Source organism: Apium graveolens, unplaced genomic scaffold (assembly GCF_009905375.1).
Source record: "Apium graveolens cultivar Ventura unplaced genomic scaffold, ASM990537v1 ctg1011, whole genome shotgun sequence".
NCBI classification, from domain to species: Eukaryota; Viridiplantae; Streptophyta; class Magnoliopsida; order Apiales; family Apiaceae; genus Apium; species Apium graveolens.
Genome location: NW_027417066.1, coordinates 59,557 through 75,277, shown reverse-complemented (window position 1 = coordinate 75,277; position 15,721 = coordinate 59,557). Strand labels below are relative to the sequence as shown.

The following is a 15,721-nucleotide window of genomic DNA, read 5'->3' as shown; positions in this document are numbered from 1 at the left end:
TATTTGAATAATCGAAAATAAGTTTGATTATCGAAACATTATTCTTTAATAAAATAAAGAATATTATTTAGTAAATAATCGGAGTCATAAGTCCTCGAATGAATATTCAAAATAATATTCATTAAATGGAATAAACAGAGTCATAAGTCCTCGAATGAATATTCAAAGTAATATTCATTAAATAAAACAAAGGGAGTCATAAGTCCTCGAATGAATATTCAACTAATATTCATTAATTAAAATAAAGTTATCGAATAAACCTTATTCGATTAATAGTTTTGAAAACTATATCTATATATTTATAAATATATATATATAATATACTCGGGAACATCGACTCCCGGTTTAGAAAATCACTACTAGAAAATCAGCATTAGACATCGCACATTAGACATCAGTCAGAAAAGTCAATGATGTTAAAAGCTTTTTTTACATCACATAAAAAAAAGTGATGTCTTTTTGGTATGTTTACATCAGCTTTTGAGTAAAATGATGTCTAAGTTGTTCTTTTAAAAACTACGTCACATCAGTTAACATATAAACTGATGTCCAATTTCTTTTTAACATCGGTTGACATAATAACCGATGTCTAAGCTCAATTTTAAAAAAGTAGAGCCCGCTGCTTCTCCCTTTTGCTCCCCGCCCTTAGCCAAATTTCCCCCCCCCCTTAGTATATTTCCCTATCCCGCCTATTTACTCATTCACTTTAATAACATTATAACATAAAATTAAAAATAAATCAAAATCAAAACAAAAACAAAAAATTATAATCTCCACAAAAACAAAAACTCATTCACTCATCCCCCTTTCTCTCTCGACTGCTAAACCTAGAACTCTCAAATGTATGCTTACTGTCTTTCCCCCTTTCCGATTAGACCTTGAATCTCCAATTAAACCTCTCAATTTCTTCAACTTTCTAAACCTAGAACTCATTTGTTTCAATTTTTGTGACAGATTCGAAGATTAAGGAGTTAAGTGTGTTCATTGAAGTTTAAGGTGAGGAGTAGAGTTTCTTGGAGCTAAATCTTGTAGCTAAGGGTTTATTAAAGATTAAATCTCGGAGCTAATTAAGTTGGATTTTGGTCTTGGAGTTTGTTGCTGTGTTTTTTGGGATTTTGGAGCTTGCTTTGTTAGGTATATTCTTCTTTACATATCTATTTATATATGTTTGGGCTGCATGTATATATTTGTGTAGTTGTATGTATGCATGTGAAATTGAAATGTGTAGTTGTTACATGTGTAGGTGTATGTGTAGTTAAAATACAGATTTATATGTAATAACAAGTGCTTGTATATATTTGTGTTTGTGTTGTTTGTAAATATATTTGTGTTTGGGGCTTGTTGTTGTAAATAGCATGGTTTATGAGGGAATATAGGAATTTTATATTGATTATACTAGGTAGTAAATGTACTATAGTATATAGTAAATTAATATGTTATTTGACAATCAGGTAGTTTGAGAATAGCATGGACAAATCTTGGATTTTCAAAGATAGGGACACACTTGACTATGAAATCGGGGTAGAAGAGTTTTTGATATTTGCCGAGGAAAATGCTAGTGATCCTAAAAGAATACCCTGCCCCTGTAAAAGATGTGCTAACTTCAAAAAATTTGCAGTTAAGATTATCAGGGGACATTTATATGAAAATGGTTTTAGTCTGGGGTACCTTGATTGGATTTGGCATACAGAAGGGTCTGCAAGTAGGTCATCAGTTAATAGAAATGCTCCGACCCCTGCATCTACGCCTGCCCCTGCACCTACGTCTGCCCGCGCACCAATACCTTCCCCTGGCCTTGCATCAGAAACAGTCAATGTTTATGATGCTGCATATAATTCGAGTGAGTACAATAATGAGTCGTATCAGTTTAGGAGATTTGTGGCTGATGCTGAACAGCCTTTGTATGAGGGTAGTGAATGTACCAAGTTGGAGTCGATGCTAAATTGCACAATTGGAAAGCTAGGTTCGGAATTAGTGATAGTGCCTTTAACGATTTGCTGTCTACCGTTGGCTCTCTCCTTCCTAAGGACAATGTGATGCCACCTAATGCATATGAAGCCAAGAAAACCTTATCCGACTTGGGCCTAGAATACATAAAATATCACTCATGTCCAAACAATTGCATACTGTATCGGGGGTAAATGTTGATGCTTTCGAGTGTCCTAAGTGTCGTTTATCTCGCTGGAAGTTAGGAAAGGATGGTAAAATAAGGATTAATGTTCCTGCTAAAGTAATGTGGTATTTTCCAATTATACCGAGATTCAAACGGATGTTTAAATCTCCTTCTACATCTGAACTAATGACCTGGCACTCAAAGCAACGAATAGAAGACGGAAAGATGCGGCATCCAGCCGACTCTCCTTCTTGGAGAAATATCGACTATAGGTGGCCTGCCTTCGGTAGTGATGCACGAAATATTCGTTTGGCGTTGTCTGCAGATGGTATAAACCCACATACTAACGGTCTAACCAATAGATACTCTTGTTGGCCAATAGTATTAGTGACTTATAATCTTCTTCCGTGGTTATGTATGAAGAGGAAATTTATGATGCTAACAATTTTAGTTTCCGGTCCACATGAGCCTGGCAATGACGTTGACGTATATTTACAGCCTTTAATCGATGATTTAAAGAAGTTGTGGGAAGAAGGTGAACCAAATGTTTATGATGCATACACCAAGTCATATTTCACTTTAAAAGCAATTTTATTGTGGACAATAAATGACTTTCCTGCATATGGAAATCTGTCCGGATGCGTTAATAAAGGTTATATGTGTTGTCCAGTATGCGCTGATGATACAGTTGCCAAGTATTTAAGCCATAGCAGGAAGATGTGTTACCAAGGCCATCGGCGTTACTTGGCTAGGAATCATCCATATAGGATGCAAAAGGCCGCTTTTAATGGACAACAAGAATTAGGGCAGGCACGTCAACCTCTATCTGGAGAAGAGGTTTTATTGCAGCAAGATAAAATTAAATTTCAGTTTGGGAAGGAAGTAAGTAAGTCAAAGAAGGTTGATTGTCCATGGAAGAAAAAGTCAGTTTTTTTCGAATTAGAATATTGGAAGTTTCACCATGTTCGTCATTGTTTAGATGTCATGCACGTCGAGAAGAACGTGTGTGATAGCTTGATCGGCACACTACTAAATATGAAATCTAAGTCTAAAGATAGTGAAGCTTCTCGTCTTGACATGATTGACATGGGGGTTAGGGCTGATCTAGCTCCACAAAAAGGAGAAAAAAAAACCTACTTACCCCCTTCGATTTTTAATTTGTCCAAGGCAGAAAAAAGGAAAATATTGTCATCGTTAATGCACATGAAACTTCCTTATGGACACGCGTCGAACATTAAAAACTGTGTTTCCATGGAAGAATTAAAGATGTTTGGGATGAAGTCCCACGACTGCCACATCTTACTCCAACAACTGCTTCCTATTACAATTCATGCGGTACTTCCAAAAAAAGTCAGGGTCACCATAATTAGGTTGTGTTTCTTTTTTAATGCTTTGTGCAGCAAAGTTGTAGACGTATCGAAACTAGATAAATTTCAATCAGATGTAATAGTAACTTTGTGTGAGTTGGAAAAAAACTTTCCTGCATCATTTTTTGATATAATGATACATCTCATAGTGCACTTGGTTCGGGAATTACGGTTATGTGAGTCGGTATTTTATAGATGGATGTATGCATTTGAAAGGTTTAATAAGGCGTTGAAGAGTTACGTACGCAACCGTTATTACCCCGAAGGCTGTATAGCTGAATGCTATCTGGGAGAAGAATCAGTAGAATTCTGCCAAGAGTTTGTCAAGCAAGCTTGCACCACTGCTGGTCTTCGTAAAGATGAAGGCAAGTTAAGTGGTCCATTATATGTTGTGAAAATGAAATCAATCGATGAAAAAGAGCGGGATGAAGCTCATTTACATGTTCTTCTAAACAACATTGAAGTACAGCCATATATTTTGTAAGAATTTATTAATTTTGTGGTTGTTCAATAAATATATAAATTATATATTTACTGGCTAGTTAATGATTATATAATTTCTGTTAGAATGCATAAGGAGTATCTAGAGGGAATCCATCAAGGAAAAAAGAAAAGTGTTCATTGGCTCTTGAGAGAGCACAATCGCCTTTTTGCCGATGGGTTTCTAGAAAAAGTTAGTATTTTTATAGTTTCATTTGTGCCTAATTTATTTGCTCTGTAGTAATATGGAATTTAGAAGTATTTTGTTTCTGAAAATGTGTAGGTTAGTAGTGAAATGGAGGAGAATCCTGGAGGAGTTTCAGAGACAATAAGATGGATAGCCGAAAAACCATCATTTTCAGTTTTGACTTACGAAGCTTATCTAGTAGACGGGGTCCGATACTTTACAAAAGAGCGAGATGGTGTGAGGGTTGTTCAAAACAGCGGAGTGTCTTTAGTTGCTAAAAATGTCCAAGTGTCTAGCGCTAAAGATTTGAACCCTGTAGAAAGTGACTTGACATTTTACGGTGTTATCTTAGAAATATGGGAGCTAGATTATCATGCATTCAAAGCCCCGTTATTTTTATTTAATTGGGCAGATAATGACAAGGGAATTAAGGTGGATGATCTTGGGTTCACACTTGTCGATCTAAGTCGACAAGGCCACAAGAGAGATAAATATGTGTCTATGGATCAAGTAAAGCAAGTTTATTATATTGAAGATCCGGTGGATGCCAAGTGGTCCGTTGTATTAACCTCTACAACTCGAGACTACCAAGATGTGTATAACGACGATGATTTAGGAGACACAACCATGGAAAATCCCCCATTCTGCTGCCAAATTCCTATATGTGATGTCGGTGAAGATGTTGAAAAAAATATTAGAGAAAATATTAAGGGCACTTGGGTTAAGAAGTGACAATATTATTTGCAGTCATGTATCTCCTTTTTTGTAACTGTTTAGCATTGTTTATGCCTAATGATATTATTTGAATTTTTGTATGTTTATGACTGTTTATGAATGCATATAGTCATCGTGTCTGACTGTTTAAAACTGTTTATAACTGTTTATGTATGCATACTTCACTAGTTTAGTTATGACTGTTTATAACTATTTATATATGCTTGTGACTAATGAAATATATGTTTCATTTTCAGATTGAAAAAGATAAATGGCAAATAAAAAACAAATATCTAAAGTACAAGACAAGTCAGATGAGGAGGTGGATAAAAGCTTGGAGCCGGAAACAGAACCTCAAGATGAAAATGTGGATTCTATGGAAGACACGAAGGCAACAATCACTACTTCCGAAACTACAAAGAAAAGGTATGGATCTGCCCGAGGGGTTTCCGCTATGCACAAAGTGGTGGTGAGGAAGGCGCAGGGCAAGAAAGCAAAGGTATCGTGCAATGCATATGGAGTTCCAGTCGGGAATGCAAGGCACAGTCTACAGTCCTACATCGGAATGTTGGCTAGGACGATGATTCCGATTGATTATCCTAACTGGTCAAAGGTACCCGATGAACTAAAGGAGAAAATATGGATCGATGTGAAGGTATATAAATAAGCAATTTCTTATGCACATTGTAAATTTTGCATTTTCTTGTACTCATGTAGAGCATAACATTGGTTTCAGGAGACATTTAAAGTCCCCAAGCAACTTCAGAAGGGCCTGATCAGGTCTGTAGGAGCAAAGTGGAGAAATTTTAAAGCAAATTTAACAAGGGATTATGTTAAGCCGTATCTTGGACAGAAGAAGAAACTACGAAAGCCTCCAGTGAAGTATGCTTTTGTTGGTAAGGAGGCTTGGAAAAATTTTGTTGCTGAAAGGACTACCTCGACATGGAAGGTATACGCGAAAGAGATCGATCGTGTGTTTATATCTGTGTTTTATTTATGTTGTGAACTAATATTTTTATGTATTACAAATATTTTAGGAAAAATAGCATGTTAATATTATTTAAAATGTTTGTTGTAGTCACTTAGTGAAAAATAAATGGAGCGGGTGAGGAATCGAAAATATCCTCACCACACATCTAGAAAGGGTTATGTTGGATTGTTGGAAGAAGAGGTAACCTCTGTTTAAGCATTGAACTTAAATAGTTGCATTCTACATATATTGTTGTTTTAATATTTTTTGATTTTAATCAGCAAAAGAAAGGAACCTTGGCTCTCGATGAAGAACCTGATCGGGCTCTTATGTGGCACAAGGCTCGTAAGGGAAAACTTGATGATGAGGAGGTTAATCCAGAGCTAGCTGAAATAGGGAAAAGAATTGTGAGTATTTAACAAGCAACGTTAATTTTTTTAATGCAATTCAATTCAGTTCTAATTTTAATATTTTTATGAGGAGATTCATTCAGTTCTGATTTATATGTTAACATTCTCATGACAGGAGAATTTACTGGAGCTGCAAAGTAAGGGGGAATTCATTCCTTCTGGGAGTCAAGATGTGTTAACTACGGCCTTGCAAACTCCCGAACATTCGGGGAGGGTTCGAGGAGTTGGAGGCTTTGTTAGCCCATCAATTTTCTTTAATTTACCAAATGGAAAAAGAAGTAGAATAACCAAAGCTGAGCTGTTGGCCCGGGATTGTGAGAGGGATGCAGAGTTGGAGAAGGCCAAGCAAGAGATTGCGAAGGAAATGGAGAAGACAAGGCAGGAGTTGGCTGAACTGAAGGGCTTACTCAGTAAAGCAAATATTTCATCTCCTCTGGTTTCGGAAAAAGCAAGTTGTGATGCTAAAATAGTTCATGATCAAATGGATCCTTTTTCCACGAGAGAATAAGGTAAAATAACAAGTACATTTATTTAATTTAGCTCGACATTATTCAAGCATTCGTCATAGTTACTCGTTAAATATATATATGTGTGTAGGCTGGTCCACAAAAATGTGAGTTGGCTGTGGGCATAATAGAAAATAAGGTGGCATTTGGCTTGTTGTTTGACGATGATGACATGAACAAATCTATTCACGGATTGCCAATGCATCCTGGTTGTGCTCGTGTCTCAGTGGATGGGCCAATCCAAGGACAAGCCAAGATTCCTGTTCCGGTAGTCGGTGAGATTGAAACAGTAGAGCAGGCTGTTGGCTCCTACGTCTCATGGCCCCGCGACTTAATCATATTCCCAGATGCCCCTGGTACCGCGGTATATATTTTTACATCTATGTTTTATTGGATCTCGCACTATTATATTAACTCTATATTTGTTTTAATAAATTTGATAATATTTTCAGAAAAGTAAAAGGAAAGGGAAGGATCCTTTAACTGATTTGCATAAGGTTCAGTCCTTATTTGAGAATATGGAAATCAATAAAAATGTTCCGAAGCGCTTTCGGTTGTTGTATAAACATGCAACGACATTCATGAAGTCCACTGGAAACTCCATTCAAATCCCGTGCGATGCGAAGGTGTTTGGTGTTGAGAAAAGAATTTTCATTTTGCATGAAAACATAATTGCTTTGCTTGAGTTTAAAATGATTGGCCAAGCAGCAATTTCTGCATACATGGCGTGAGTAGTATAAATTTTTTAATTATTGTCTTGTCTTCTTGTTGATAATTTCTGCATTTATATTCTTGTTTTTTTTATAATTTCATTTTATTTGCAATGCAGATACTTGCATTGCATGGTTTGTGAAAATGAAAATTTGGAGCAATTTGCTTTCTGTGATCCCGGAGTCTCGTTTACCTTGAACAACAATTTTAAAGATAATTTGGTTAGTCGATTTAAAGAGGGTAATCCTGATCGTCTCTTTTTTATGCCACATAATAGCAAGTAAGCACATAAAAAATGTCTCCAGATTTATTATAAATCGCTTTATTTATTTATAAGCATGAAATTCAAAATGATATGATTCTGATATTAATTCTGTTTATTATAAATATTTATAAAAAATAGCTGCCATTGGATATTGGTTGTGATTTAGGCGGGCGAGGTTTTCATACTCAATCCTCTGCCTCATTCAACTACCTATCCCGAGTTGGAAAAAGCAATATCAAGGTATTTGCATTTAATTTTGAGTGATTATTTTCATTATTGAGATATCAATCAATTTGTGTTATTGATACTGCTAAGATGACAGGGCTGTGATTGCGTTCAATATTCATGCCGGAAGGGGAAATAAAGCACCGACTATCAGATATGTTACCGTAAGAACCAGGGGCATTAATTTACTTATTAGTCAGAGTTTTTTCGGTTAGATAGGGGCATTAATTTACTTATTAATTGGTCTGAATTTTTTGGATTAAATAGGGATGCCCCAAACAGCCCGGTGGAACTGAATGCGGCTATGTTGTTATGTGGTATATGAAACAAATTGCCATGGATAATGAAATGACATTTGTCAAAAAGGTATATTTTTTTGCTTAATTCATTCTTGATATAACTGGTGTACATATAATTTGTGGTAGAATTCATTGTTACTAATTCCTGTGTGTTACACTTTTCAGTGGTCGAAAAAGAATCGAAAGGTGACTGTCGCCAAGGCTGAGCTGGACGAGGTTCGATGTGAGACTCTTAGCCATATCGAGTCCTTCTTATAAAAAGGCCTAATCTGCAGCTCCTTTATGTAGACTGAATTTGTAAGAATTTGTAAGAGCTACTAGTGGTTTTTGTTGATAAATATAATGGAGGAACTTTAGTTGGTAAATTTTTGTTTGGAATGAACTATGTAAATGATCGATGGTGGATGTCTAGTACTTGCTATTACAGTTATGTAGTTTGTTTGGATTATGAAGTTTGGTTGGTGGCGGATATATGTATGTAATTGGTATAATCTATGGTAAATCAATGAATGTATGTTTGTTTTTGCGTTTGTTTTGGTTTGGTTAGTTTTGGAATGGTAAAATGGCAGTTGGTATGTTTTTGGATGACTCTTGTTTGGGTGTTGGGCATTTGATTAAAACAGGGGATTCATGAATAAAAAAAATAAACAAACATCACTTCATGAACAAAATAACTGATGTAAAATGTAGTCAAATAAGACATTTCATTCAATAAACTGATGTCATGAGCAGGCACATATATCGGCTAATAAGAAATGACTGATGTAAAACAATATAATAGATATCACATTTTGAAAGAACTGATGTTAAACACACACAAAGACATCGGTTCCATTAAAAAAAGAAAGGTACGACATCACTTCTAATAAAAGACTGATGTAATATGTTAAGTTACACATCAGTTTAACAAGTTTTTCGATGTTAATGTATCATATTGCTTTATATGTGATAAGTTTAAAATGATATACATGACATATGAATGAATAACTGAAACCATAGTGAAGGTATACATTGAAGAAAAATACATCACATTGTTAAGAAAAACGATGTCTAAACTGTGTATAGACATCGGCTAATAAGCGATGTGTAATGCACCTACCTTTCTCATCGCATGCAAAGACATCGCTTGGATTTTAAATAAACATCGGCTAATAAGCGATGTCTATCGACAAATTTCTAGTAGTGAATGTTCACCTTTGGGTCCCCTATACTAAGGGTATACGCAACTACTGCTTATCTATAACATAGGTATTATGCAGTTTATAAGCAATTGAATCAACAATTAGATATCAAGATTACGCAACAGACATGCATATAAACCACATCAGTATGCTCCAATATATCGCAAGATTTGCTAATAACCATCATGCATCTATCACAAGATAATGCATATACATATATACATCACAACAACAGTATAACGGGTAGAAAACTTGCCTGAGCGACTAGGGGTGGTAAAAGTCCTGGGATGAGTCTGGTAACCTATAAACAACATATAAGTTGGAATTACACCAAATTCACTTATGAATCTATACTTTAATCGATTAGACCCTAACGTTCACTTTTGCGCTTAATGATTCACTTAAGTCGCTCGAGTACCCTCGGCTCCACCATTTTTAATAAATTAACCATTAAGAAATTTAAGGCGATTCTTTCGCGAGTACCCTACCAACTGCCTAATGCACTTTACATAATTGTTTCATACCCCAATTAGTCATTTAAGGTCCTTAACCAAGGTTTCAAAGTAAGGAGAGGGGTAAAGGTTCGTTCGCGAAACGCTGTTACTTAAAACGGTCGTTTCTCCTAAACCGTACATCGGATTCAAGCGAGCCACATATCAAAACGAATCTTGTAACATGAACTACCTAATCATGGCAATGGTCAAAACCTAACAGTGAGTTCACGGGTCCTGATGTTAAGAATAAAAACAGTCTAAAGTAAATCGGGCATTATGACGGCTATGTTTACGCGATTACCAAATTTTATCCTACTCCAAATCAACCACAAATCAACCATACAACCAAACTCCATCCATACAGTACTACAACAGCCCCAACACCTCAAGTTCTCCAATTTATATTATTCTCAAACATGAACTAAAACTATACTTAAGTTCATTAACCAATAATCCAAGATTTACAACTCCAAACTCATTACAAAATCAACCACACTCTAAGTCTACAAGAATCATGCTTCTCATGAACCATACCAAACACAAAAACTCTAAATATACAAAAGTAGGGCTAGGGTATGAGATTATACCTTCCTTGGTGACTAAAAGTAATTAAGGAGCTCGGAATCACCCTTGAAAGTCCTTACCAAAGCTTAATCTAACCAAAAACACAAGATCAAACAATTTAAATTTCTTGAAAACACTATTCACTCTCTTCTTAAATGATTTATTGAAAGAGATTGTGAAGGAATTTGGAGCTTAAACTCCTAGGATAACTATAACTAATCATAAGGAACCTTGGATAATTACCTTGCAATTTAACAATGCTTGGATCTTGGATTTTGAATTTTCTTCTTTGAAAAAAGGAAGAAGCCGAGAGCTTCTTGTTTGAAATGAAGTGTTTTGTGTTTTTTGATGTTATGATTTTTTTTTGGCTTGGTTGATCCACTTTGTTTGTTAATTAGATTATTACCATGGTAAATTTTGTGTGGTTCACAATCAACCAACAACACACTTCTTTTTGTCATGCTTAGGTCTTCATTCTTATGGCATCTTCCCATACTTGTCCTCTTTTTATTGGTTTGATGACATCATCATCCCTAACCTCCTTGCTTAACTCATAATTGCTTGCCTAATGACCGCTGATCTGTTATACGGTTCGCTTAACTTTCGTTCTCGTTTCTCGTTTGAGGGATCATACCCGGGATCTTATTTCTTGGGTTTCCTTCCCGGTTGCTCCATCTAGGTTACGTCTGGTTGCATGTCTATGCGCTCATATGCCCCTATTTGTCTGGCATCCGAATTACACTTCCTTAACATTGATACGTGGAACACGTTATGAATTTGCTAAATGTTAGGGGGTAGGGCTAGCTCATATGCCACTTCCCAATACGTCTTAATATATCCAAGGGTCCAACAATTCGTGGGCTTAGCTTTCCTTTTTTTCCGAACCTTATCCATCCTTTTCAAGGGATACCTTTAACATTACTAGGTCCCCTATTTCATACTTTTTGTCCTTTCGAGTCGAATCAGCATACCTCTTTTATCCATCTTGGGGTTGCTGTCATCCGTCTTCTGATTAGATCTATTATATCCTTGGTCCTTTGGACTACTACGGGTCCGAGCATCTTGCGCTCTATGACTTCATCTTGACATCAGGGAGATCGACATTGTTCCCCCTCAAGGATCTCATAAGGCGACATCTCGATAATGACATATGATCTATTATCGTAAGAATGCTCAATCCGCGATAAATAATCCTTCCAAATTCTTTCGAGTCTATTGCACAGACTCTCATAATAGCTTCTAACACTATAGCTTTTGCTTCTCAATACTCCTTTTCTTGTGCGTAGTCATTACTATCTTCCGTACATAATACTATACTGGTTACACTTTTGTTCGTTAGTATTCTATAACCTTTTAATAACCGCGTCAACCTTAGTATCATGAACGCGTTAGATTCGGAATACCACCGCACAGATACTACTTCCTTTTGCTGCTTCCATCTTCGAAAGCTTGATCTATCGTATAGAAGTAAAAGATTTTATTGAGAGATCACTATGATCATGAACACTTGTTCTAATGCATAGTTAGTACAGAAAGTGGCCAGCCTTTAGTACTTAACAAGCAATTAAACAACATGTGGTATCCTACTAGGCTTCTATCACACAGATAGATAGTCATTCGGCAATACCTCCCCTTCTGGAAGGGTTGTTCTTCACAGCTTATACAAAATGAAAAGGAGAGAAAAGAATGAATTGAAGAGAATTGTATATGAAAAATACTGCCACAAATATCTGGCTTGGAATCTACCTCTGAACTATAGAGGTTTGTCGTAGGAGAACAAAACATAAGTGTATATATATCAACATCAAGTATTATAGCATCGCATTTTACGTGCCAGAATATTTACTATACCGTCCATTATTCCATGGATCCATGCTCTTGCTCGAGCTCATAAACACTCACTTTTGAAACTCCCTCAACATCGAAACTCGAATAAGGGATTTCATTCTAGACATCATTGTTACTAGAATTCTATGCTTGCACTGCAACCTTCCTCGTATAGTAATACGATTCTCTATTCATAAGAGGGAATAAATATATAATAAGTAAATACTCCACTAGGTAGTCTATCAATGATAACTTACATATCAACACGACCCCATTAGGGGTACTCAATCTCAACATCCATTCCAATACAACTCTCATGGCTGTAATCGGCTCATTACTCACAGAATCATTGTTGCATTACTATGGTCCACCACTGACCTACTGTAGTCATTCATTTTCTATGAAATCTTAATAGCTAACCATACGGAGTCCATACATGTCATATCGAATTTTCTAAGGAGGCAACATTATCACCATTCCATAATTCATGAAGAACACTCCTGAACTTGGCGTACATATGACATGAAGCAGATAAAATTACAGAAGAGTTTCAATAAAAGCAACGATAGTAGGTTAATACCATTATTAACCATATGTCTTTATTAGGAGACATGAAGCTCAAAGGTTCATTTAGTCCTTTCATAACATGGTCCTAGCTTATCTCAAGATATGACCTTATAAGATAGATAGCCCGCTCACGGCGATTTCATAAATTAAATCTTTACCAAACTACTATCACGGTTGAGTATCGCACAATCATTAGAAGGAATGTCAATCTTTCAAACCATAATACAATCTTCACTGCTTTAACCATTATAACTGTATTCCTCTGGCACGAGCGCCGATAATTATCTTCTTACACTTAAAGTGTCGGCCACCTCTTTGGCCTTTCCTGATAGTAATATTTCCTTAAAATCAATGTCATTTTAACCACCTTCACTAATTTTTTTTTCTACCTCATTTCAAATCACTGCTTATGTGAAAATGCTTTTCTTAAGTCCTTGTGAAAAAAAATCACCATTTTTCCATAAGTCACTGCCTTAGTCTTTAATTGTAAACATTATCATGGCTGACTCTCGATCGTACTTAGGACGTCTTTTATCTTGGGCCCTTCTTGCTTTAACAATTCTGACCTTCATTAGTTCAATCTATACTTCTTATGGTTTAACACGTGCCCACCTGGCATTATTATAATTACGCCATTTTTCCTTTATCCAATTTCTATTCTTGAGAACTTCGAATATTACCTTTCTCCTTATAAAACCTCTAAGGTTATCCTTAAATCGTTCCTCCTGTATTCCCTAGATACAGGCATATCAAAATATCATTTACTAATACTAGAACCATTGTTTATACACTTCTGAAAAATTTCTCCACTGATCCTTAAAGGTTGTTGTTACTTTAATCCTTTCCAATTCATACTGTCAAAACTCATATTGTCCCTATTAAGGGCGAAATGCCAACCTTTATGCATTCCCCTAGGGTTCATCTTAAGTTATCGAAGTTATATCCTTAATTCCACCTTTAAAAAAAAGTACTTGCATCCTTCCATGGATAAATCAAGTCATATATCTTTGATAGATTATCTTATTCAATCATTCCCACCTCGATAGTCTATACCAATTTCACAATAACATCCTTATTCAAACCGAGATCAATCCATATGGCCTCCACAAGATAAAAAAAATGGTTATCCACTTTTCTTTCCTGATTTGGTAATGATCACATGGACGTTCTAAAAGATACTGGTCGTGTTCAACGTGAATTTACTTTTGTTGTTTATCTCAACAGTCATCTCAATGTTGGGATATCTTTCATACCTGGCATCTCCCTTTTTGGGTATCATGCCCCCGGTCTTACACTTCACTTTCTTGAAGGTCATTTCCTTCATCCAATTTTCCTAATTTCTTACTTTCTTGTCTCCTCAGTCCATCCGTGTTTCCTTATTAATCAATCGATCTATCTCAAATTTTCATCGAATACTGTCAACTTTAAGGGAATTAACTATACGTATCGGTTACGCCTTCAAACCTTGAATTTATCTCATGATTAGTTACCATCGCACTGATGATGACACATTTCTCTATATTTATTGCAACGGTTTCTTAGGGTTTCCCATACCTAACTCCCTTATCACTTCTCAACTCTATTTCCTTTATATCCCTTTATACTCCTGCCCTTTTCAGTCTTTTATTTTCGTTTCCATTACAACCATTACATGAACCAACACAACATAAGCATTGATTTCAAACATCCCGTCATTCTAGATTCCTGTCCTCAGAACGAATCTTGATAACTTTTACAACTTAGATTCATAATTCATCATACTCGTCCTGCTTTTGTTCTGGTTCTAAAGCTTTTACACTACCTCTCTAACCTTGGGAAGTACTTTCCCGAAAACAATTTCCTGAACTTTAATCAGTTTATTATAACCTCTGGCTCCGTGCCTTTCTTGGCCTTTCACCAACGGGTGGCCTCTCTCTTAGGGGGTAAGTGACAAAATAGTCTTTTGTGCTTCGTCAATCATTTAGAATCTCAAATGATTCCTTTATTTCCTTTAGCCAGGCTCTTGCCTCGACTGGGTCAACCTGTTCCTTGGAACTCTGAGAGTTTAGTGATTTAAAGGTCGTGAAAGAATTTCCTACCGCATTGTTTCCTCAAGGTGGTGGTTGGGAATAAAAGTATAAGTTTTTGTTTAGGCAGGTCCATGGATTGCCCAATAGGAGTACCATCCTAGTTCTTCCTATCTTGCTCGACTTCTGTTTTCTCAGTCTAAATATTTCTTCCTACTCCCCATAATTGGGGTCATCTTTTAATTTAAAATCCTCATTTTCCACTTCATTATATTCCGGGTTCCTTATATCTTAATTGCGACCTCCCTGATTATCACATTCATGGTTTGCCCCTAATCTTATTCCTCGTGGGGGCATAATGCTTGGAAAATTTTTGAGAATCTCTGGATATTTGTCTTACTTTTCTTAAGTCTTTCCCTCGTTCAGTCCTTATATGATTACAAATTATGAATTCTCAAGTTCTATAAACTTCATGACACTCTTAAGTGTTAATAGTGCAATTAACAATATGAACTTATCCCAAATAAACTATTCTGAACTGAAATTAACGAATATATACATAACCATTTGTTCGAGGGTACAACAACTAAACATATTAAAGAGAATTACATCATTTGATCTAATCGCTTCTATCCCAAAAGTACTACCATTGATAATCATCTAGTCATTAAAACTAACCATTCATAACTTAGGCTAATCCTCCAAAAGCGGTGCTACATGAAACCATTGTCTGATCGCTCTGGCTCTGCACACTACCATGGATCAAGAAATGCGGGCACGCACGACATCCCTAACCTGCTCCATCACAGAGGTGATGAGGTCTAAGATAGTCGCA

The 15,721-nt window shown here is 36.0% G+C and overlaps 1 protein-coding gene across 1 annotated transcript; it reads left to right on the top strand.

The window, feature by feature from the left end:
• Positions 1-2,107: 2,107 nt before the first annotated feature.
• Positions 2,108-4,879, top strand: LOC141699672 (uncharacterized). The gene is made up of 3 exons (XM_074503521.1): positions 2,108-3,960; positions 4,048-4,153; positions 4,244-4,879. Exons 1-3 carry the CDS (start codon positions 2,108-2,110, stop codon positions 4,877-4,879), a joined length of 2,595 nt encoding a protein of 864 aa, XP_074359622.1.
• Positions 4,880-15,721: the final 10,842 nt, after the last annotated feature.

Coding starts and splice junctions, on each gene's coding strand:
- LOC141699672 (XM_074503521.1), top strand. CDS start 2,108: ATGTCCAAACAATTGCATACTGTATCGGGGGTAAATGTTGATGCTTTC. Junction 3,961..4,047: donor GAAGTACAGCCATATATTTT/GTAAGAATTTAT, acceptor AATTTCTGTTAG/AATGCATAAGGAGTATCTAG. Junction 4,154..4,243: donor CCGATGGGTTTCTAGAAAAA/GTTAGTATTTTT, acceptor GAAAATGTGTAG/GTTAGTAGTGAAATGGAGGA.